The following is a 24,138-nucleotide window of genomic DNA, read 5'->3' as shown; positions in this document are numbered from 1 at the left end:
TGTGTACGTGCACAACACAGCAGCGCGTGCAGTGTAGCGCAATGATTACGACACTCTGGAGCCAGCCTACCTGAGTCGAGATCCTATGCTTCCATTTCCTTATCTGTCAAGTGGTAATCATAACATTACTACGTCAAAAGTTTATCTCAGGATTGAATGATTCCATTGATACCTTTAACTCCCCTAGAACAGTGACAGGCACAAAGGAAATGTTTAATAAATGTTAGCCTTTATTACATGTTGTGGGCCCTCTACACACCCAACTGCGGGCAAGGCCTATCACTTGTGTTCAATCAACTTGGAACTAATCAGAGAAGAGAGAAGTCAATGTCCTCTTTTCGTGAGCAGTCACCTTTATGACCTCACACTCTTTGCTTAGACAACTGGTCTACTCAGGCAAGGTATACACTTTCCTTTCACAGATGGTTGTGTGGTAGAGGCAAGAACACCAAACAGTGATTTTGAGGAACTAAACCATCATCCTAGCTCCTCTGTCCTAATACCTGGATGACCTAAAGCAAGTGCCTTTCACTTTCCAGAACTTTGGTTTTTCCGGCTGTGCAAGAAAAATGAGCTCCTATGAAGCTCAAAACTGCAGAGGGCTTGGCAGCATTTCGCACAGCAGTGATGCAAACACGATTTCTATTTCCCAGTCTGCAAGCCACACCACACATCTCCCGGGCCTTCACTTTCACTTCCAGAAGCGGCACACTCCCCAGACTGGCATGGCTGGAAGGTCTCCAGCGCTGGGAACAGCTATATTTTAATTTGCCCCGCCCACTGTCTTGATGGATTCTTTTTCTCCTCCTCCAGGGACTTTCCTCACTTCCTTCTGTAAACGAAGGAAGAAGCACATGAGCACACTGTATATAAATATGCTTGGGAAAGCTTTCTTCTTCTTCTTCTTCTTCTTCTTCTTCTTCTTCTTTTTTTTCTTAAACCAGATTTGGTTTCTGTTGTAGGCGGTGCATTCCCTAGCCAGGCGGGGCCCAGTGTGTTGTGGAAGGGGGAGGGGAGAGGCCAGGGGGTGGAGTAGGCAGTGATTAATGCACCCACTGTGAGAGCCTGTCTTCTATTTAATGGGGGGTCTCTCTGCCCAGGGGGAGTCAGAGCTGTCTCCAGGACCAGCGGGAGCATGGCAGAGAATCTGGGGCTGGGCTTCAGGGAAACAGCCAGCGTGGAAATGCTGCCGGAGGAAGGCAGCTGCACCCCCAAGGCCAGAGCCAGGTTAGCAGCCAAGAGCAGAGCAAGCTGGGCTCTCACCTGCTGCCTGCTGTCACTCCCCATCCTGGCAGGACTCACCACCTACCTGCTTGTGGGCCAGCTCCGGGCCAGAGGAGACACCTGTGTGTTCCAGGTAAGCAGTCTCTCCCCTGAGCCCTGAGCCAGGGGCCCACTGACCTGCTACAGGCACCTGGCAGCTGCTGCAGCTGTGGACAGACTCCTTTGACCCACCAAGCTCCCTGCTTCCCCATGCTAAGGAAACACCATGGGAAGGGCAGAGAGGTCCAATCTGGTGTTTATCCTCAATGATTCCAGGAGATGAATTGTCCTCTCTATGTTTATATGGGAACAACCTCCAATAACATAGTTCTAGATAATTACAATCATAGTGTACTATGACTATTTGGGAATATTCCTTTTCTTAAAAAAAAAAACCTCCTTAAATTATATAACTAACATATGTCATTGAAGAAAGTTAGAAAACACAGATGAGGAAAAGATGATAATTATCATTACCCATAACCACATCGAAGTGACCACTATTGATATTTTGGGGTATAGAATTCTGTATTTTGTAACAAGATGAGATTATTTTGAGTCTCCAAATATGTTATGATTTTATTTATTGTTAGTAAATTCACAGCAGTATGATGATATAGATGATTGCATTATGTTCCTGTATATGATATGTCTGTGCTATAATCTAACCAACCCCCTTTCCTGGGTTTAGAAATATTCTTTCTCAGTGCTCCAGAAAGAACCTCTTGCCTTGTTGTCTATCTCTCACACCTTGCTGGGGGCTCAGGGTAGAGGAGCTTAGTCAAAAATGAATGTAAGATGTAGGGAGAACATTGGTGCCAAGTGGGGTGGGTACAGGTCTCAAGGGGAAACTTACAACTCTGGACTAGGAACATCAAAAACCTTAAAGACCAAAGAAAATGTCATTCAAATAATACCCTTTTATAAAAAAAAAAAAATACTCCTGCAAATCTGTCATGACTGATTTCATTTCAGTCAAAGGTATTATATGCCAGAGAAGAAAACAGGCTTTTTAATTGATTTAACTGGAAGTGTGTCTTCTAAGCAATGCTGGCTGGCTTCACAGCAGGAACACCAGGAGAGACCAAGCCATGGCTAATATGTAACTCTCACCACCCCCTCAGAGTCAGCAAACAGATCTTGATTCAGGCAGCAGGGTCCACAGCCACATATCATCATTCAGAAAACATAGAAATACGCAGATAACCTGGAAATGGTGTTCATGTTAGAGAAGAAATTCAAGGCATGGGAAGTCAGGCTGTGACCCCTAAGCCACCTAACCCCCTAAGCTTCCTATGGAGCCAAACCAGGGCATCTCGTCAGTGTTCTGGGATTCTGTCCTTCCTTAGCCAGAAAGAGACAGTTGTCCTGGAATGAGACAGTTGTTCTGGAATGAGGCATTGAGAGACCTCCAAAAACCTGAACTCTCCTGGGATCTGTAAGGAAACAATGCCTCTGCCTAAAATGATGTCTTGAGATCCCCTATTTCGGCAGATGCCAAAGAACACTTTTGTTGATCTAGAAGATCATCGGGCTCTGGAAGCACCTTGGGGTTAGCAACCGTGGGAAGCCAACCACCAGCCCTTGGTGGCCGAATGCCACGGTCCACAGGGCTGGTAACTTGCTCCATCAGGAAAAGAGCTTGAGATATGAGCTGTCGCTACACAGGGAAGCCCACAAGAGAAGGCATGAGTGCCTGCCCTATCATAGGTACTCAAGAAAGAAAAGGTTAATATTGCATTCTGTGATGCTTAAACCAATCTCCCTGGAGAGCAGACATGCAGAGACGGTTAGCGCTGTGGTTTGGCCAGGCTATCCAACTTCTTGGTGCGTCAGAAGAAGAGAAAGGGAAACAGGGGTGAGGCTGGGGCACATGTAGCAATCAGAGTCTTGAAAAGAAACACCCGGCCCAGTCAAACAAGAGAGTTTAAAGAAGAATGCTTAAAGGGTTTGGAAAGGTTCAAAGAAGAGTCTCGTTGCCGAAATGCAGAAGAGCTGGAAGCATCGTGAGGTTAGCAACAGCGGGAGGCTGGTCATCACCTCTTGGCCTGAAAGAGCAAAGGGAGGGAGCAGTTTTAGGGGGACCCAGGGAGAATGAAAACATAGGAGAGGGCTGGCTGGAGGCGCTGAGGGCTAAGTGGAGCCTGCCTGCTTGCCAGACAGCAGGGAGGGAACAGGAAAAAGGGCAGGAGAACTGGTCACTCTCTGCTCCCTGCTTCTCATCCCACTGGAAATCAGGCTCAAAAGAGCCAGGAAGCAAGAGCGCCCGGAAGACAGCCTCACAGGACACAGGGCAGGTCCAAGAAGGGCAAAGAGTGGATCCCACTGGGTTAATGGAGAATAAACAGTTCAGAAAACATGGAAAATAGGATTCAGGAGGGAAAACTAGGTCACCAGGGAGAGCTTGAGTGGGCAGAACCTATGTCATGGCTCGTAGACATCTGAGTTTGAATTCCAGCTCACCCACCTCTGGCTGGGTAAGAACAGGAATGTGGTTTCATTTCTTTGAACTTGTTTCCTTTTCTACCAAAAGAGGATTCACATGTCAACCCTCTGGCAGCACCGATAAGATGAGTGCGGGAATGTAGGGAGACCCACACACCGTTACTGTGATTGCCATCCTCACACTCTGCCAGACACCCCGCCGCTACTAGCAACTGGTGTAGGAAATAGCAACAAAGACAGTTACCAAAACTGGTAAAATATATGTATTTTAAACTGGACTCTCCCTTCAGGGGTCATGTAAGGAAAGATTCAAGGTGACAAAATCCTTACCCCAGGTAGGTTTGCAGAGCAGAGATCAAAATCAGATTTGAAAAGATTTATAACCACCTGTAGGGGAAGTGTCCATAAATATGGCATCAGTTGTATACATCCTGGCACCTCCATGCAGGGAAAATCTGTAGTGGCCACTGTTTTTAAAAAAAAAGAAACATCTCAGGGCACCTGGCTGACTCAGTCGGTTGAGCCTCTGACTCAGGCCATGGTCTCAAGGTTTGTGGGTTCAAGCCCCGTGTCGGGCTCTGTACTGACAACCCAAAGGCTGGAGCCTGCTTTGGATTCTGGGTCTCCCTCTCTCTCTGCCCCTCCCGCCCCCCTCAAAAATAAATACACATTTAAAAAAATTTAAAAAACAAAATGAGACATCTCTAGATGTAAGGATGGAGAATTTCTCCAAGATATATCATTAATTGGGAGGGGAAAAAAAGGTACCTAATGGTACATAGAATGGGGGACGTTCATTTTCAGGAAATATATGTATTCATCTCTATGAATGTTTTTATAAATGTATAGAACCTCTCAGGAAAAGGACAAGAGATTGGTAGCTCTGCCCACATCTAGCTTGGGGAACTGGGTGGTGGGGCAAGAGAGAAGCATTTTTAAACTTATACCCTTTTTGTACAAAATGTGTATGTTACATGTAAAACAAAACCCAGAGAGATAGTAAAATGTTTTAGGGTCGTTAGACTCCTGGAAGATGCCAGGTATCTGGGAAAAACTCAGTTTAAATTCTTGCCTAGATACTTCTTAGCCATGTTACCTAACCTCCCTGGGCCTCAGGCTCTTTATGTGTGACATGGGATACTTAGAAATAAAGTATTTAAGCTGTGTGGCAGGAGGTGGGAGATTAGCAATTGGTAGCAATTATTATTATTATGACCAGGGAACTTCCTGTTCATGGAAATTACATCAGACAGGGCAACTTCTCCTCCCGCTCTGGAATCACCAGGCCAGAGAGTGGGTTTTGACCCTGGAGGAACTTTCTTGTTCTCTGACGTTTTGTGAGCTATCTCCCTGCCTCCTCCACCCTGGCCTTGCACCCACAACCCACACTCCAATCCGTTCTTTGTCAGCTGCCCTGGACCACAGCCCAGGCTTTCTTGGGGCCCTTAGTGGCCTCGATTGCCCTCAGGCTGGGTCTGTGAGCCCCCACGCTGGCCCACAGGGGCCCTGAGGCCAGGCCTCCATCTTCCCCAGCCACTGCTCTGGCACATACAGGGTCTGGACTCCAGGCATGGCAGAATGTGCCATGCTGGCTCAGCCCCAGCCCGGCGCACGGTGGGCACACAGAACTGTGCGAAAAATTGTCAGGGATGTCATTAGCAGCATTGCTTCTTTGGACTGAACCACGGCCCTATCTCTGTCCTTCCCCTCCAGGTCCTCTTCTGGAATCCCCACACACTCTCCCTACTTTCTTCTTGCTTCCTTACAACCTCCCTTCCACCCCTTTCTGAAAACCCCTGCAAGACTCCTAGCCCTTGTTCCCTGCTCGCCTCTCCCCCCCCACCCCACGCCTGCCCCTGAGACACACCCCAGCCCTGGTCTCCATCCAGACCCACAGGACCCCACAGTGATGCCGACTGAGGCCTCAGAGTTGCACAGGTTTGAGGGAATGCCATGGCTCCACCACATTACATCTGTGACCCTCTAATAACTGATCATGTACCAAACACCATTCTAAGCTTCTTCAAACCTAAGGCTCTGAGAAGAGTAAATGAGATCATGCCTATCAAGCCCTTAGCCTGGGGTCTGGCATGTATCCATGTATGACACATTTGCTATTATTACTAGATGCATCATCTCAGTTAGTCCTTGAAACCGCACAACAAGGAAAGAGAGTGCTACTGTTATCTCCATTTTAGAGACGATGAAACTGAGGCCTAGAAAATCTAAGCCACGTGACCATTGGGATTCAGATTCACCATATACGTTCCTTCTAAGCACTACGCTCTTCTGCCTGCGGTGTAAACGCAGCAAATCATTCACTTCGTGGCATGGTCAGGAGGATTTGACAAGGATTCCCTAAAAAGTACCTGTCACATAGTAAATGCTCAATAAATGCCAATCCCCTCCTTCCTCTGGGGGCTTCTAGCTGTACCTGGCACACAGAAGGCACTCACAAAGGGTTAGCTGGGTAGAGAGAGAGGAAAGGATGCACAAGGTCCCCAGCCTCCCTAAGTCATCCACTCCCTGTCTATAATGTGGGGAGGCAAACACACTTGTTTTATAGCTCTGAAGTGAGAATTCAGCAAGAGGATGTTGGGAAGCTATTGCCTGATGTTCAACAGACACAATGCCCCTGCTCTCTCCACCTTGAGGGTGAGCCTTCTGTCTCACTCGGGCTGCTTCCTCGTTGGAAATGAGGGCAGTAATGACAATCCCTTTTCAGTGTTGTCTAGAGAAAACAAACAGATGGTTGAGATAAAAGTGCTTTGGAAATTGCAACACACAGAGCGTTCAGTGGCCCTGCCTCTCCTGTGGCCTCAGCAAGTCCTGGCAAACCTGGAAGAGAAGCCCAACTCACGCCCAAGGTCAGGCTGTCGGTGTCAGGCAGAGAGACCACAGAAAAGGAGGGGGAACCAGCCACGGTGCGAACCCCAAATAGACACAGCAGCCCCGGAACTGGTGACTCCAGGATCCATTTGTTGACCTGTTGAAATAAACACACACATCACTCCATGCCCAGCACTGTGAGCTCCCGTGTCCTCACCTGACAGACCACACACTGTCCAGCTGTAACAGGTCATCTCCAAGCCGGGTCTCCTTAATGAGGCCCAGCCACCCATGGCAGTAACAAGCGTGGGTTTTGAAACATGGGGGAAGTACATTCCTTTCCCTCAAGCCCTTTGCGCAGGAAGAGGCAGAAGTCCAGAAGACAGTTGTAGATGGAGGAGAGGAAGCCTCTTCTGCTGGGAGAAGGAGGAGGCCTTCCAGAGGTCCTAAAGGGTTCAAATCTGCCACTGGTCGTAAAGAGACACAAGGCTAGCTTCTGTGTATCACTGAAGCAATAAAACCCAAAGGAAGTTATGCAGAACCAATAAGATGTACACAAACTTTAACTGAGCCCAAAGAAAGAAGGAAGATGAATTGGATATCCACTTTATGTGTGTGGTCTTTCTTAGGCATCACGATGCTTCTGGGAGGAAAGAATTATTGCCTGCCTTCATGGATGGGGACACTGGGTCTCACTGAGGTTAGGTGACATACCAAAATCAGACCGCTAGGAAACACTAGAGCTGAGATTTCCACATTTGCTTGGCTGCACACACCACATTCTTATCTGTGAGCCACTCTGAATGTTGTGTGTAAAGCCCTGACCAGTGTGCCTTGGAGGATAATGAATTGAAATAGCCTTGGAATAAAACACTCTCCAGGTTGGATTTATTCCCGTGCAAGTACAGAGAGAAACAAAAGCAAAAGAGAAGGAGACAACTGTCTGTATATTTCTCCTAGAAGTCCTGGGAGGATGCTATGGGTCATAGAACGTTTATGTGTTTTTGCAATTGAGGCATTTATGACGGCAAGCAATGGATATCTCTTCCTGTTTATGAGTATACAAGACAGTCAGTATGGGACACAGGAGAAAGGCTAAATGGGTCATTAGTTAAAACACACTCAAGGGATTTTTCTGGGGAAATACCAGTAAGAGAGTCTCAAAGACCATCTATCTTCAGGTTTGATTGTCCATGGTGTATACTCAGCTAATGTTTAGGGGGCTCCTGATACATGCCAGGGTCTGCACTTGGTCTACAAGTTCAGATCCCAGACTCCATTTACTCTTTGACGTTTGGCTTACATAGGCTATAAAAAGGTAATGCCAGGGCACCTGGGTGGCTCAGTCAGTTCAGTGTCTGACTTTGGCTCAGGTCATGATCTCATGGTCCGTGAGTTCAAGTCCCGTGTCAGGCTCTGTGCTGACAGCTCAGAACCTGGAGACTGCTTCAGATTCTGTGTCTCCCTCTCTCTCTGACCCTCCCCCATTCATGCTCTGTCTCTCTCTGTCTCAAAAATAAAAATAAACGTTAAAAAAATTAAAAAAAAAAAAAGATAATGCCCTGGGGTGCCTGGGTGGCTCAGTCGGTTGAGCATCCAACTTCAGCCCAGGTCATGATCTTACAGTTTGTGAGTTCGAGCTCTGCATTGGGCTCTGCACTGACAGCTCAGAGCCTGGAGCCTGCTTCGGATTCTGTGTCTCCCTCTCTCTCTGCCCCTCCCCTACTCGCACTCTATCTCTCCCTCAAAAATAAATAAACATTTTTTTAAAATCTTTTAAGAAAGGTAATGCCCTTCTTTGAGAATAACTGGAGCGGTAGACAAGAAACACACATAAACACCAATACAGGACCTCACACCCCAGAGCACCCAACTAGATAGTAGTCTTCCTCCATCCTTCTTTCTTCCCTGGTTGGAGTATTAGAGTAATTCCAAATATGCTTATAGCAATAGGTCATGGTTATTTTGTGTCAGGGATTCAGCATACAAAGAAAAAAAAAGTGAGAGAAAGAAAATCAAATGAGGAGGAAAATCCCCTGACCTATAGGAACTAAGGGGTTAAAAGTGCCAGCTTACTTTGCTCGGGCTCATAAATGCTGGTGGCCACAGGAGCCCCACATTCCACTAATACGAATCCCCATGGGCAGACACATTTTCCTTTTCTGCCTCTGACTCCTGGCCAAAACTCACAACCATCAACAAACATTTCTGGAGCCATGACTATGCTGCCAGCAGAGCCTGGGATGAAAACCTTTGGAGGCTCCAGTACTAAAAGATGATGGCCATCCAACTCTTGAATTGTTTTTTATTTAAACAAAAACTCAAAACGTGGCATGTGTTCTAAAATAAAAAAGGTCTCTTTCTTAGTTTTTTGGATTGCAAAACTCAGGCTAAAGTCACTGAAGCTAAACCTTGCTTCATCTCTTGGCTCTATTTTCTTCCTATCTTTCTGACATCTGAGCAACAGCATATTTTGCCCTTTGGATAATCCAGCGGAAGTGCCAGGCACTGTCTGAGGCACCAGGAATCTGGTGGTAAGCGAGAGACAGATGGAGCGAGTCATTGCCCACAGGCAGCTTGAATTGCTCTAGAGAGCAAAAAGCAATTAGCACACAAATAACAATATCACTTCAGGGAGTGATAAATGCTTAGGAAGAGAAAGCAATGGGGTCTTGGTTCTCAGCCAGTGGTGTGAGAAGGCATTTATGAGAGAATAAATCACATTTCCCAGGGATGCTCTTGGACTCTGTGACTATTCAGATTTGGAAGATAATGCTGCACCCCTCAGGAGCTAATGTCTCCTTGGTGCCCGCAGAGTAACCCAGAAGCAATGGAGATGAATCGGGCCGGAGGACACTTGGGAATTGTATTGGCCTGGTGTTGTCAGCGGCCATCCTGAGATCTGGCATGGAACCAGCTCAGATGCACAAACCTTTTCCCAAATAAGCTACTAGTTCTTTGTCTCAAATCTTCTCTTCATTCATTCCTGCTTCCCATCACAAAAAGCTTTCTCCCATGATAGAGTCACTCTTAAGAGAAGCAGCAACGGAAGGCTTTAGGTGCTGTTCTTGGAAAGAGAGTCCCAGCTGATGTTCTTGGGGACTCTTGGACTGTTGAGGTCTTCAACATCTGCCAACCAGCACTGTCACAGGCTCCAGATGTATAGCGGATTCCAGGCCACTGAAACCCATACACGTCCAACCATATATGAGAATAAACATGTGCCTAGGTTATAGAAATCCAGCAGAGCCCATAAGGAAATGTGTTCACATCACAGATACAGACTAATGGCAGCGAGACTCTGAGCCAAAAGGAATGTTCCAATCTCTTGGCGGAGCGTCTGCTTAGACAAAAATAGGCAGATGTTCAAGGAGATTTCTCAGCAGAGAACTAAATGAAGCAGAAGACCAGCCAGGGCAGTATCATTTTGTACACAAGAGGATGCGACCGCACTCTCCCCAGTTCTCTTTGAGTTCACCTTCAGTTTTCTGCCTCGTCAGAGACGGATTCTTTACCAGCTCTGACAACAGCAAATAAGGAAACAGGCTACAGAATGAGCTCCTTTCTAGGCTGCTTCTCTGCTCCCCCACCCTAGCCCATCGAAGTTATTATGTTGGACAAGTAGTCACATCAATTGGGTTTAGGTCTTCCAAAGCCACTCTACTCACACCCCTATGCTAAATGTATATAATGGGTTCATTTGGCAGCAAAAATCCTTGTAGTTTCGCAGCTGCTCCCATGCTCTGCTGGGCCTCCTTACTCTCCCACAAGCTGTTGGCCTCTTCTGGAATAGCCATTACTTTTTATCACCTGGCTAATACCTGTGGGACCTGTAAGACTCATTTCAGAGGTAATTTCCCCTGATTCCCCCACTCCTGGGCCAGGTTCCTGTTTTCTGAACTCTGTGCTTCCCCTATTCTCACAGTGCACAGAACTGCTGGTACTTATCCATCCACCTCACCAGAGAGGGAGCTTGTCCGGAAGTGGGAAGGTACAATTGCCTAGGGCTAGGGATTCTGGAATTGATTGGCCTGGTTTAAAATCCTATGTCTCCACTTTCCAGGTGTGGGACATTGAACAAGTTACTTAAGCCCCATTTTCAAATAAGGACATGAATAACATCTACCTTAGGAGACTTTGCAAAGCAGAAGGAGATAATGTGTGTGAAGGGCTAAGCATAGGTCAGTGCCACTAGTCACTCAACAGATGGTGGCTACACTTACTGCATTTCTCAGGCCCTTTGAGTCATTCACTGTGGTTGCCTCTCATGGCTGGAGCACAGAGGACTTGGAGAGGAGTAAAGAGCAGGTAACAAGAATGGGGTGGTCAACTGGAACCTTGAATGCCAAGATAAGTATTTGTGCCTATGTCTTAAAGACCATGGGGAGCCACTGAAGATGTATGAACAGAATTGTGTCTCAATACAGTGATGCTTTAGAAAGAGCACTCTGAGAGCAAGCAAGGAGGTGATTTCAAGAAGAGGAGAACCAAGATGCAAAAGGACCAGCTAAGAGGCTCACGGGAGAATCCAGGAGAACAGCATGCTAAGGCCTGGAGGGGAGGCATAAATGAGAAAAGCTTCAAAATAGAAGTGGCAGCTTGAGTTTACAGAAGAAGAAAGCAGTGAGTTTCAAGCCTGGTAATAGGGGAAGCAGTCATGGTGCCATTAACAGAATTAGGAAGCAGACAATGGAGAAACAATAGATTCAGTCATTCAAAGACAGGATCTCTGTCCTCAAGAAGCCTTCCAGGGGACGTTAGATAGTATGGCTTAGGAATAAAAAGAGCCTGGCAGTCTGGGCTCTAATGAGGTCACTGTTATCACAGACCTGCTCAAAGACCTGTTCAGCAATGACACAGCTACACCCACATGACCACATACACGTGTGCAAATAGCACCATGCCACGGACACATGTAGACACACAAAACACATCTGTTCCTACCCTCCCCCACTGCTGGAGCTGTCTTCTGTTACACCCACACGGACGCACAATTCTTCATTCACAAGTACAATCTCACACACGCACAGATTCTAAGACGTAAAACTGGTTACATGAAGCTCTCTGTCTGTGGGGACTATGTAGCTACAAAAACCCAATCAGAAGACTCTGAGGTGAGTCAATACCATATCAGAAAAGGTTTTCTGGAAACTAAAATGTAAGGACTAAGCCAAGGACTTAGTTTGTTTTGCTCCTGAGCTTTACGTTCACACACATGAGTGGTGATTCCTTCATTTTCCATGTGTTCTTTGCCCTGACTCCTGCATTTTCTGTTTTGATCCTCATCTCAAACCTGGGAGTTATCTGAGGCTAGGGATGTTATTATTCCCATTTTACAAATGAGGACACCAGAGCTCAGAGAGGAAAGATCATATTGTTTGAGATCATATTGTTAATCAGTGTTGACAGCAGGATTCAAATTCGGGTCTGTCTGCCTCCAAAGCAGTTACTCTTTCACTCCCATGTGGTATCTGAAATGGCTGGCAAACTACGATTGCAAGGATGCAAATTTCTTCGTGTATTGCATGGAAAAGGGGGGCTGATGGGAAGGATAATAGAGCCCTTATTTCTTTTTCTAGATCATTTTTAAAATTAGTTCCAATTTGGGGGGCGCCTGTGTGGTTCAGTTGGTTAAGCGTCCAATGCTTGATTTCAGCTCAGGTCATGATCTCACAGTTCATGATTTCAAGCCCCATATCGGCCTTGCTTGACAGTCAGGAGCCTGCTTGGGATTCTCCTTCTCTCCCTCTCTCTCTACCTTTAGCCCACTCATTCTCTCTCTTTCTCTCTCTCTCTCAAAATAAAAAAAATAAGCTTTAAAAATTTTAAAAATAGGTCTAGTTTTTAAATCGTGGTGGAAAAAGAAAACAAAACAAGTGCCACCATTTGTTCAAATGATATAAGCCAAGACAGATGTCACAGTGTCCTAGAATAGAACAGGGAAAGCTCTCAGGACATAACTTCAAAGTTGAGCTTCCAACACAAGCGTAGGAGAAAGAAGGTCCTCAGACTGCTAGAGGAGGAAAGGGGGGTGTTGGGCACAAGATTCCCCTCAATCAAGTATTCTCGTTGCTGCATCCCTTATTCCAGAGTGCCCAAGCTAGGTGGCAGCAGCATCTCAACCATGCCCTTGCTATGGGCAGCTGTGGGGTTGGGAGACAAAAGGATTACAGGTGGTCTGAATCATATCTTTCTTTCCCAATAGACTCCAAAAGGGCGAGAGTTTGGACCTTCACATCAGCGAGCTTGTAAGTGTGTTCATATCTGACGCCTTTTCTTGTGGGGAATGGGGCATTATCTAGTAGTTTTGGTATGTAGGAGGTTCAGAGGGATGCAAACCTAGAGGAGAAGTGAGGTTCCTCCCCGGTCATTAAAAAGACAAAATGGTGCTGGGGCCAAGTCCATGGCCTTTGGAGTTGATGGCCTCTGCCTCAGTTTACTCATCTGTAAGAATGGTTAAAATGGTAGCTACCTTGTTGGGTTAGTGTGGATTAAATCAGTAAATTCCTATAAAAGCATTAGAACAATGTCCCACCTGCTCCCTATCCCATTTGTTAGGCCATCGATCAATGGATATAGTTAAAGGGACCTTGCATAAGGTCAGCTTGCTCCCCCTAAAGCAGTAGCAGGGAGGGAAGGGCAATGTGAGTTTACTGAACATAGACCATGTGTCAGGAATCATGCTGAGCACTCTTCATTTGTGATAGGAATTGATGAGCCCATCTTAGAAGTGAGAGAAACAGAGTGTTGGACAGGTTAGAAAATTGCCCAAAGTTATGAGCCAAGCTTCATTTGTGTTCGAGACTCTTTGTCCCGAGGCCTCTCTGTGCCTGGAGAAACAAAAACAATCTACAGTGGGCCAAGCTGAGGGAGAGGAATTTTTCTCTCTGGTGGCAGGCACCATGCAACTCCAAAATACCGTCTTCCCTCCAGCCACCCTCTGACAAAGCATCTTTCTCCTTTCCTTACAGATACATCTCCCGGAGCTGGTGGGGATAAGCCAAGGGCACACCTGACAGGTATTTTTCTCCCTGGTGTGTTTTCCAGGAGACCATGCATGGAACATGGGCCCAAGATTTCTTTCAGAGAATTTGACAAAAGTCATTCTAGGAGCTTCAAACCCAAAACCACACACCTTGGTAACAGACCTCTCTCAGTTGAGGGGTTTCAGATGTCTTCCTCCCTTAAGAGGTCCAAAGGCCCATGACCCTTGGGCATTTTCTTCCAGATTCTATCAGCCCTCTTCCCTTCTGTTCTGTCTCTCTCTTTCATTCACATCCTCAGTCATTCAGAAATGGCTTCCCTCAGAGATTCACCTAATTTTGAATCTGGTCGAAGATGAAAGATCCCCTGAGTGGTTCAGCTTATCAAGTCCATCTGTACCCTATTCAGGATGAAGTGATTGGACATTTACATTCAAGGTAGATATTTCCAAAGAATTTTTGTTGATGTGAAGAGATTAAGAGCATCCTCATGATATCGCCAATATCAGTTTCCCAAGCCTAGTGTCGAAATTGCTGGCATCTGATGCCTGCCGTTGCGTATACCTCCAAGACTCCAGAGAAAAGAGCAAGACCATGCACAAATATATGTTAAAACCCCATTGAAAAATTAGAGAGTTAAAAGCAAACGTACTCTCCTGACCTATAAGAAAATTTGCAACCCACAGGGGGATATCCCTGTGGCCCAAGACATGTATCTTACTGTTTGACCAAGAGGAAAGTGTTTGTGGTGTGTTCTGAGTGAGGGGTAGGACCAGAGAAATACCCAAGTCACCAATTACTTACCACTTGCCTTTAAGAATGGGACAGATTGAACAAACTGAGCAAGATTTTCCTAAGAGCAGAGTGTGGACATATCACCCCTCTTCCTACTGAATGGGGGACCTGGGGTTGGGGGCGGGGGGAGAGGTAACTAGGTTCTACTGAGCTCCTAATGTGTACCAGGCACCGTGGTAGGCATTTTACATCCATGATCTCATTTAATCTTCATTTCAGCCCAATGAGGGGGGACACTGAGGCTCTGACAAGTAAAGTCACTTGTCCCAAGTCACATGCATGACTAGGAACAGCTGAGATTCGAGTTTGACTCTCAGACCTGCACTGTCTCCATCACAACATACTTCCTCCCCTAACTCCCACTTGCTGCAAAGTTGACATAGCTAATTGCATACCACTTTAACAAAACTTGCTTTGTCTACAGACTAAACGATTTTTGTCTCTGCATCGCCTGAGAGGATTTTTTTAATCTGTTGCATCATCCACATTGGGAATGGAGATGATCAGGAGCAAGTAATAAAAATGCCTTTCACAGAGTTTGCACAGAAGTAACAGAGCTCTCCAGGGGCCATTTAGTGCAGGGGCCAGAGAGATCACATGTGTCCTGAACATGTGTCACTGTGCAAAATAAACCATAGGCCAGTCAGCATCAGAAAAGGGGATTTAGAAACATCCAGGAACCAAGTTTCTAGTCAGCCACCAGGTGTGAAGGTTGCTAATTATTTCCTTAATCGTAACCTATCCCTAAGCTGTGGCAGATAGCACATACTGGTGATTGCCAAGGACTTCCAAAGAAGTCATAAGAAATTAAACTCTGTCTTTATTTTCCTAAAAAGTATTCATTTTACTGCAGATTATTTTTATTTGAAATCAATGACTTTGTCCTAACTCATTTTTTTTCTGCTCTACCCATACTTCATAAAAGCTTTCATTTATATGTCCAAGTATATCATGTATACTTGTAAATAATGCAAACATAAGACCATGCAAAAATATATAAGATGGAATAAACTTATTTTTTAATCTGCCAAAATGGAAGATACTAATTTATTTGAGGAAAGAAAATAAGTAACTGTTGAGTACTTGCCATATCCAGCCATCAGGAGAAAAACATCCATGCCTCTTTTGTTCACTTGATCTTCCAAACATGGCAATGAAGGGGCTTTATCTCCAGTTCACAGACAGGAAGTCAAGACTCAGAGAGAAGGGACCTACATCACTGATGAATAACTTCACATGCCATAGAGCCAGAACTGGAACTGACCTCCGTGGCCCAAAATCCCAGCCCCTTCCACTCTACCAGTCGATTATGCCGGCTTATATTTTGGCCTTGTTGGTGTCAGAGAAGCATTTCCAAATGTTCTGGATCTCTCCTTCCAATATGTGCCCTGCATGTTGATTTTTTACTAAACACTGCCTGTGTTTCATGTAACCTTGGACCACGTCATTGCAGGGGAGCTATACGGAACATCTGACTCTCTGAAATACCCTCTCCGTCGGACAGTATGTCTGAAACAAAAGGCTTATCAATGCGAAAGCAGTTTAGAGCATATTGTTAAAAGCTAGGTATTTTATACACACTGTTCTTTTTTATCCTTTCCATGGGTGTTTTTTGTCCTTTTTTTTTCTTTTTCTTTTTCTTTTTAAGGAAAGAGATGTCAACTGAAAAACCAATCCTTAGTTAGTAAGGAGAGAGTTTGTGCCAAAAGATATTGCAGGATGGGAGAAGGGAGAAGGAAAATCAGTTGCAATAGGGAGAATGCTCTGCCCATAAGGCCTACAAGTGTCTCAGGGGTTAAGCTAAAAGGGGTTTTCTTTTACAGAAAGGAGTAAAGGTGGAACCAACCAGGTGTAAGGAAGTGGGATGAAGGTTGGCATGTGTCATGTTTTACCCCGAGGGCAGCCTATTCTCAGGAGAGACTGTATGCTGGCCCAGGCTGAGTGCAGGGCCAAAGCTCAGGGGCCTGGAGGAAGGAGAGAAGCTTAACCAAAGTTTGGTTAACAAGCAGTATATTCCAATGGATCAGTGGGGACAAACCAGTTCAGCTAATCATTTGTGAGGCAGAGTGAGGATTTGGAGGATCTGGAGTCTGGTCTTATCAGAGATACGTAAAGGGGACAACCCACCAGTTTTATCTAAGCCATTTGGAGAAGTGGTTCTTTGCAAGGAGGCTGTTTTCCAAAACACAAAAGAGTGAGATTTCTTAACCTTCACTGTTTTCCAGGATCGCAGGGCTCAGGTAAAGTTCTACATTATCAGGAAAGAAAATTTGGGTGCAGAGAGGCAAAGTAATGTGTCCCTAAGATGCTCCTCTCTGAACAAAAGTATGTCCACTTACATCTCCACCACTCGTTCCTCCTCAAGGAGCTTGTTAGTCATTGGTTTTATTCAATCACTACACTCTGTAAATAATAGGAGGCTCTTTTTGGCAAAGTCCACAAGTTCTGACACAAGCAAATTAAACCTCTTTTGTCTCTGCAGTTGTGAGACAAACTCCCACACAGCCCTTGAAAAATCAGTTCCCGGCTCTGCATTGGGAACATGAACTTGGCTTGGCCTTCATCAAGAACCGGATGAACTATACAAATAAATTCCTGGTGATCCCAGAGTCTGGAGACTACTTTGTTTACTCCCAGGTCACATTCCGAGGGACCACATCTGAGTGTGGTGAAATCCGTCAAGGGAGCCGACTGAACAAGCCAGACTCCATCATCGTAGTAATCACCAAGGTAACAGACAGCTACCCAGAGCCGACCCAGCTCCTAATGGGGACCAAGTCAGTGTGTGAAGTAGGCAGCAACTGGTTCCAGCCCATCTACCTAGGGGCCATGTTCTCCCTACAGGAAGGGGACAAGCTGATGGTGAACGTCAGTGACATCTCTTTGGTGGATTACACAAAAGAAGATAAAACTTTCTTTGGAGCCTTCTTACTATAGGGGCAAGGTGGACATCCTTGGGTGAAGGTCCTCTGCCTCCTAGTTCCTAATTTTCCTCCCTTATATGTAATTATAACAAGGGGTTTTTTGGAGCATTCCACAGAAACAGTGGTTTAGCTATGAAATCTGAAGCCCGAAATTTCATACTTTATATGCCTAACTGATGAAAATCTTAACCAGAAAAAGGCAGAATAGAACAGACATGTGATCTTGGTTGCTTGGAAAAGTGGTGAGTTTCTAAACATTGGAACACCAATCACCAAATGAATGGAGATCTACTCAGAACATTTCCACTCCTTCATACTACATACACATTTGTCCCCAGTGGGTCCGATGATTGTGCAATATGATTATGAAATATTTGCTTCAATTCAGTTCAGGAACCGTGAACAAAATCCAAAGCTCTAGAAAACGTAAATCCTAGAAGCAAAATCCTTCAACGGTTTCCCCAAATATATACTTTAATGCCTTATCTTAAAAAAAAATGAAAAAAGTTGGTATTTCTCATGAACGTTCTCAAAAAAAACAAAAAAAACCCACACAACTGTTTTCGTGCCATCTATGGCAAATGAGAAAAGCAACCTCTCCTTTTATTATGTACATGGGCATCAAACAAGCAAATATGAGTTCCATATGCATATCAAATACACAACAATAGCATTTATTTAGCACAGTTTTCTTGAGCACCTTTCATGTTCTGGGCACTCCCTTGACCCAGAAGATACTACGAAGAACAAGACAGACTCTACTCAAAACTTGAATGATACCAGTACACAGCTCTTGGTCAAATACCACTCAACGTACTCCAAGGAGTAATTCCAAGGCCTGACACTGGTACATAAAGTTTCTGGAGCTCTCCTGACTATGTAAGATATCCAGCTGATTAGGTCACTTGGGAAACTTGAAGACAGATTTCTCACCAACTAGACCAACTATGCAACAAGTGTGATGGACACCAAGAGACAGTAGACTTATTCTCTGGGTCTCAAAATCCCGATCACCAAATCTAGACAAGTTCACTTAGATCTGCTTTGAGGTTTGATTCACAATTTGATAGGTGGAGTGTTATATGGTGTTTTTCTCTTTGAATATTCAAGGGATTTAAATATGGGATTAGCTAATCAGCCCAGCCCAGGCTGGAGGAGGAGGGTGGACATTAAGAAAGTCCCTCCTGCACCACAGTGAGCTCCTACCCTCAAATCTGTAGGATTTCCCTGCACTAATATGCCAAGAGTAGGAGAGACCTTTCTGCTCTCTTAGTCTCAATCAACTTGTCTGTTAAGCAGGCATCTACCAGTTTGTCTCCCATGATCAGATGAGCTCGTGGGGATGAAACACATGAACCGCGATCATTCTGTGAAGTCTGAGTATGACACGGGGAGCCACATCCAGCACCTTGGCTCCTGGAATAAATGCTGCCTATTGTAAGAGACCTCATGAATGGGTATAAAAGCAAACTTGGCACCAAAATCACTCTTACCCTTGTTGCCAGGAAACTACAGAGGCACCAAGGTGTGTGATGGGGTTTCTAAGCAGGATGATTGGTGTAACAGTACTTGATCAATATTGGTCGAGTTATAATTAAATAAACATTGATTTCTGGTTTCTCAGTTGGGAGACTGAGGCTCTAAAGGCTTCAGTTTCCCACAACTGCCAGCACAGAACCTAAGGCAGCAGAGGGAAGGGTGTGGTCATCTCCACCTGATTCAAAAGAGACTTCATAAAGGAAGTGAAGCCTGAACCAGTCTTAAAAGAGAGTGGGCGGGGACAACAGATGGCCTCAGGGAAAGGGCATCTCAGATGGAGGAATTACCCTTTACTTAAAGCAGAAAGGAAAGGTTTCTCAGTAACTACAAAACCAGCTTGATAAGACAAAGCTCCTTCAACCTACTCCTAGAACAACGTTAGCTGGCAGATTGGGATAATGATATCAATAACTCTAGTCTGGCTCCAGGATCAGAACTCGTACCCCATGGAGAAAATAAAATGCCCTGTCTACATTTGCATGAGTGCCCAAGCAATGTGGGGTGCAGGAGAGGATTTGCATGGAAAAGGCCAGAATGGCCAGCTCACCTTCTTCTTCACTAAAAAGAACCCTTGTTACCCAGGCTCTTCAGACCTGCCCACAGTGCCTTAGGGGATCTGGTGGATGTGGAAGTTCATCCAAGAAATAGAAGTTTCCTACTATTCAAAAAGACTCGACCACTTTGGGTCAAAATCCCTGCCACGTATCTATTTTTGCGCCTGTCATAAGCTTGTGTGTCGAAGCGTGTACCATGCTGATGTTTTCACTGCTCAATTTGTTAAATCCCTGTATTTCGTACCATTCAGAAAGGCCCAGCCAACCATTTCTAGGCATGAGAATGAGGCGAGAGAATGCATAAGAACATGTGATGGTCTCCTGAAAAGGGTAAATGCGATGCATTCAGAGATTTGCAAGGGAAGAAGGAACATGCTTACGTGCTTTAGAAAATAGTTAATTTAGGAGGAAAATGCTTTGCTGGTTCAATGTGTCTCAAAAGGCTGAATTCAAATCAATTCCACATTTACTGAGTGCCTACTCGCCCTGGACACAAAGAGAAATTATTTTAGTCCCAGACGTGTTCATTCTAACTGCTCAGCACCTCCATTGTCTTTCATTTATATTGGCAGTATTAGCTAATTAATTAGCTAACTTTAGGCACGTGGATATTTTCTCATTAGGAAAATGGGTGCCATCTGATGAAGGATGATCATTAACAAAATGATTTGCGTTTACACTAAGTGTTTGTTTTTTAATAGCTTCTCAAAGAGAGTTTTCTGTTAACAAAAGGGGACACAATGAAGATACCATTTCCTCTGCTAGAATCCATCATTTAGGCCACAAGTGGAGAGAGGTTATCATCTTCCAGGCTTGAGTTTGGCCATCAACACCTTTGAAAATATTAGAACTTATGGATGAGGCAGAGGTGCTTTGAAAACCCTGTATGCTTCAGAAAATATAGGATCTATGCTCAGAATGCACGGGATCCCTAGCATTTTGACCCTAGCATGGTTTAGATCTATTTAGCAGAACGGCATTGCTTAAGCTACTAAAATTCCTAAGTGTTTTGACTAAGGTACAGTAGGACTTTCACATCCTGAAAAGTGTCTGGTTCAGTTCAATAACAGGGCATACCAGGGCCCTTGCCTCCATTTCAGTTTAAGCTACGTCAACCCCAGAGGAAGTTCCACCTCCATGCTCGTCAGTAACCCCTCTGGATTATAAAAGATTAACTAGCTCAGTGTGCACGAGGCGTGTCCTTTGCCAATATTCTCTTGCAGGGTATTTTCCCCAGTCCTTTCCCAATCATGTTCCCATGATTGCGACACTGGGGATTAATTCTTCAGGACAGGATTGTTTGTTATACTCTGCACCTTGCAAAACACATGCAGTAGTTTCTTGCCTCAAGATGCCTTGCTCTCCTAGGGCTTAGAGTCCTGAAATTGTTTTGCCATGTTTAGCAGAATTTATTTTTTTAAGTGTGTGCCACTATCCTGGATATTAACAGCTTTTGCATCATTTTGGCAGCTGATCCTGGGGAGGATTCAGTGGACTGACTGTTAACCCCTGAATCCTTTTGCTCTAATGGTGAAAAAGAGTGTGGATCAGAGCAGTCACATCTCTGTCGTGCCCCACGCTGAGAACCATATTTAGAGCTACCCAAGCTCTGAGATGAATTTGCCCCCCACCCCTTCCATCGCCCCATTTTAAGAAGAAAATATCATACCAGCCCAGACAGAAGTTACTTGTTCAGGGTAACACAATGAGTTCATGGCAGATCTAGAGCTAGGTACTGTCTTCCTGAATCATAATCCTGGGCTCATCCAGTTACCCTCTGCTCTTAGCAGATAGTGTTTTAATAACTGGAAGAGAAACTGTTGGAAGACGGGAGAAGTGTTACCAAATAACCATGGTTGAGATGGGGGGCTTCTTCCATGTCTCCTTAGAGGAAAGAGCTAGGGCTAAGAAGTTGCAGTTTACAGGGTCATCATTTCTGGCTGGATACCCAAAGAAACTTTCTACCATAAAAATAGAATGGCCCCAAAGAGTGATTTCTCAGGCCCTGGATACATTCAAGCAAGGGGCTTATCTCAAAGGTTTTGTAGAAGCCTTTCCATCATTGAGGTGGGAGGAAGGATGGAACCGAAGGATGGAACCAAAGGATGTCTCAGGTCTTTTCCGAATCTATGATTATGTGGCCATTTGTATTTTTTTTGAACGTGGCCATTTTTAAACTGACTTCTGTGTGTTCTATTGGATCCTTAAGAACCTGGCAAGCCATGTCAAGAGTTCAGCGGCTCCCAGCCTACAACTGGCTGCAATTTCCCACTTGTTCAGAGAGTGCCCAACACCAAGTGACTGTTTGATCTTGACCAATAGAGAATGCCATGGCATTGTAGAGCCAAGGGAATCTGCACAGTTTATCTACTCCAAGTTACATCATTTTAGTAATGAAGAAATCCAGGCTCAGGAAGGTGACATAAATGGCCCAATGTCAGACGGTAACTGGTAGCAGTGCTGAGCTAGAAGTCATAGCTCCTGACACCCAGCCCACAGCCTTTTCATTTCATCCATGAATCAGTTGTGTTGTGTTGTGTTTTGCTTTGCTTTGTTTTGTTTTGAGCAGTCGTCACTTGACAGTACTCATCTAAATACTGGAGAGCAAGGCAAGAGAGAACATGACAGGCAAGTCCCACTCACCTGTCGCAAGCCTTCAGGAGGAAGGAGAAACACGATGTGGGGCCAATAAAGCACCTGACCTTAATCAAATGACTTTATTCCCAAAGTCATTGAAACATGTAACTTCCCCCACTTTTGTTCCAGGGGTATACAGATTGAACAGATGTAGGTATTTATGTGGTTTTACTGATAAACCCCATGCACTTTCACTGACTTTATGTTTTATGTTAAAACGTCACAATCCCAAGGTAAAGTGCATATTGTATGTTGTTGGACACGTACTTAACTGGTAAGCATCTTGTGTCTCCGGGCACTACTGTGCAAATTCTAATCACTGTGAATGATGTGTTGTATGTGTTAATGTATTTAATAGATGTAACTTAATAAATTGGCATTGAAAGCTGCGGAATCTTAACAATTAGATCAATCCTTTTGTTAACCTGTTCGTTTAATTCTCTTGCTAGATTAAGATCTAAGGATAACCTCTTGAGATCTTTAAAATTCATCTAGTGCTCTGTGTACTTGAATGCAAAATGGCAACTGATTTTTTGCAAGTTATGATGAATCTTACAAAAACGGTGAAGTCCCCAAAATGTGCCACTCTGGCCAAATGAGGGGAAGGGAGACAAGGAGGGGATCTACTGAGCTTCTTAGAAGACTCTGTGGTTTAGTGGCATACCCATCAATCCTGAGAAAGAGAAAGAGAAGCCAGAGAGACCTGTGTTAGTGCTTGACAGAGCTAGAATTTGGACCCAGGACTCCCTGACACGGTACCCCACTGCCTCTTACAAAAATATAAATCGGCAAGAATTGAAAGGGTTCAACTCAGCCATCTCTCTCCATTTTCCAGAGCGTTAGCTGGACTCATCAATATCAGGCGGGGGCCATATTAAATCGCCCTTTCTGTGGGTCAAAAATGGTCACACAGAAATATCTTGTTTCCCGCTAATAGTTGCTTGTAAAATCAGACATGGATTGAGGGAGGATAAGGCTCTCCTCCAAAACTTCAGTCTCAAAATTTCCCTCCCAGGGGGAACCCTGTGGCTGTACGGGTGCCCTTCTGCACTCTTCTCACATTCAGTGGGCACTCACTCCTGGGAGTGAGGAGGACAAAACATTTTTTACACTTAAAGAGAGAAATGAATTATTGGCCCTAACCTTATTAAAAACCAAATAGCTACAAAATTCATACTGGCAGTTCTCCAGATGAGAAAAGTCATCTAATCTAAGCTTACCAAAGACAACATTTTCAATCAGGTCTCAAAAGGACTCTCCATCTCTAGGAACTTGGGAGCAAAAAGATAAAACTAACCGATTGTTACATATTGTGACTACTATCCATGTTTACACTGCTCACACTCACCCCCACATACTTACAATAACAACAACAACAATAATAATAATAACAAAAACAGTGCCCAAGGGTAGAATTGTAGGAAACAGTGCATCCAGAGTCAACAGACCTGTGTTCCAGGCCCACGTCTGCCACCTGGCAAATTCCAAGGCCTTGGGCCAATGAACCACTTTATTGCCATGGATCTCAGTTTCTTCCTCTGAGAATCCTGAGCAGAGGTGGACGCAGGGAGCTAAAATCCCTTCCATAAGCAGTTTACAAACAGGTCTCAATAATTCTGTGCTTATAATGCCTGACTCTCCAACAAGCTTCCCTTTTTTGGGAGATAAGAGAGTTTCTCCAAAAGAAAGCAAAATTCCCCTCATACCTTAAGCTACAAAGCTCTCCAGCTGGCATGCAGGGACTTTTCACCCCGTCAGTGCAAGACACAGAAAAGTAACTAGACTTGAAATGTAAGGTCTGGAGGGGCGCCTGGGTGGCTCAGTCGGTTAAGCAGCTGACTTCGGCTCAGGTCATGATCTCTCGGTCCCTGAGTTCAAGCCCCGAGTCGGGCTCTGTACTGACAGCTCAGAGCCTGGAGCCTGCTTTGGATTCTGTGTCTCCCTCTCTCTCTGACCCTCCCCCGTTCATGCTCTGTCTCTCTCTGTCTCAAAAATAAATAAACGTTAAAGAAAAAAAAATTTTTTTTTAAAAAGAAATGTAAGGTCTGGAGTTGGTGAATACTGTTCTATGTTGATAACAATCTCCATCCCCACATTGCTCACCAGATCCTCCTGACTCATAATTGGGCTTGGGGGGCACACTCACCATCGCATATCACCCAGACTTCA

At 44.9% G+C, this 24,138-nt stretch overlaps 1 protein-coding gene and 1 long non-coding RNA gene across 2 annotated transcripts in view; one reads left to right on the top strand and one right to left on the bottom strand.

The window, feature by feature from the left end:
- Positions 1-24,138, bottom strand: part of LOC123381574 — a 43,821-nt gene that overhangs the window by 5,203 nt on the left and 14,480 nt on the right. The gene's annotated exons all lie outside the window — the stretch shown is intronic.
- On the top strand, positions 946-22,358 carry TNFSF15 (TNF superfamily member 15). The gene is made up of 4 exons (XM_003995779.5): positions 946-1,357; positions 12,743-12,785; positions 13,509-13,556; positions 16,798-22,358. The coding sequence occupies exons 1-4, from the start codon at positions 1,136-1,138 to the stop codon at positions 17,250-17,252; spliced, it is 768 nt and encodes a 255-aa protein (XP_003995828.2). The 5' UTR covers positions 946-1,135; the 3' UTR covers positions 17,253-22,358.

The sequence above is a fragment of the Felis catus genome, chromosome D4 (genome assembly GCF_018350175.1).
Source record: "Felis catus isolate Fca126 chromosome D4, F.catus_Fca126_mat1.0, whole genome shotgun sequence".
NCBI classification, from domain to species: domain Eukaryota; kingdom Metazoa; phylum Chordata; class Mammalia; order Carnivora; family Felidae; genus Felis; species Felis catus.
Note: the sequence above shows the minus strand (reverse complement) of the source record. Positions and strands in the feature narration are given on the sequence as shown.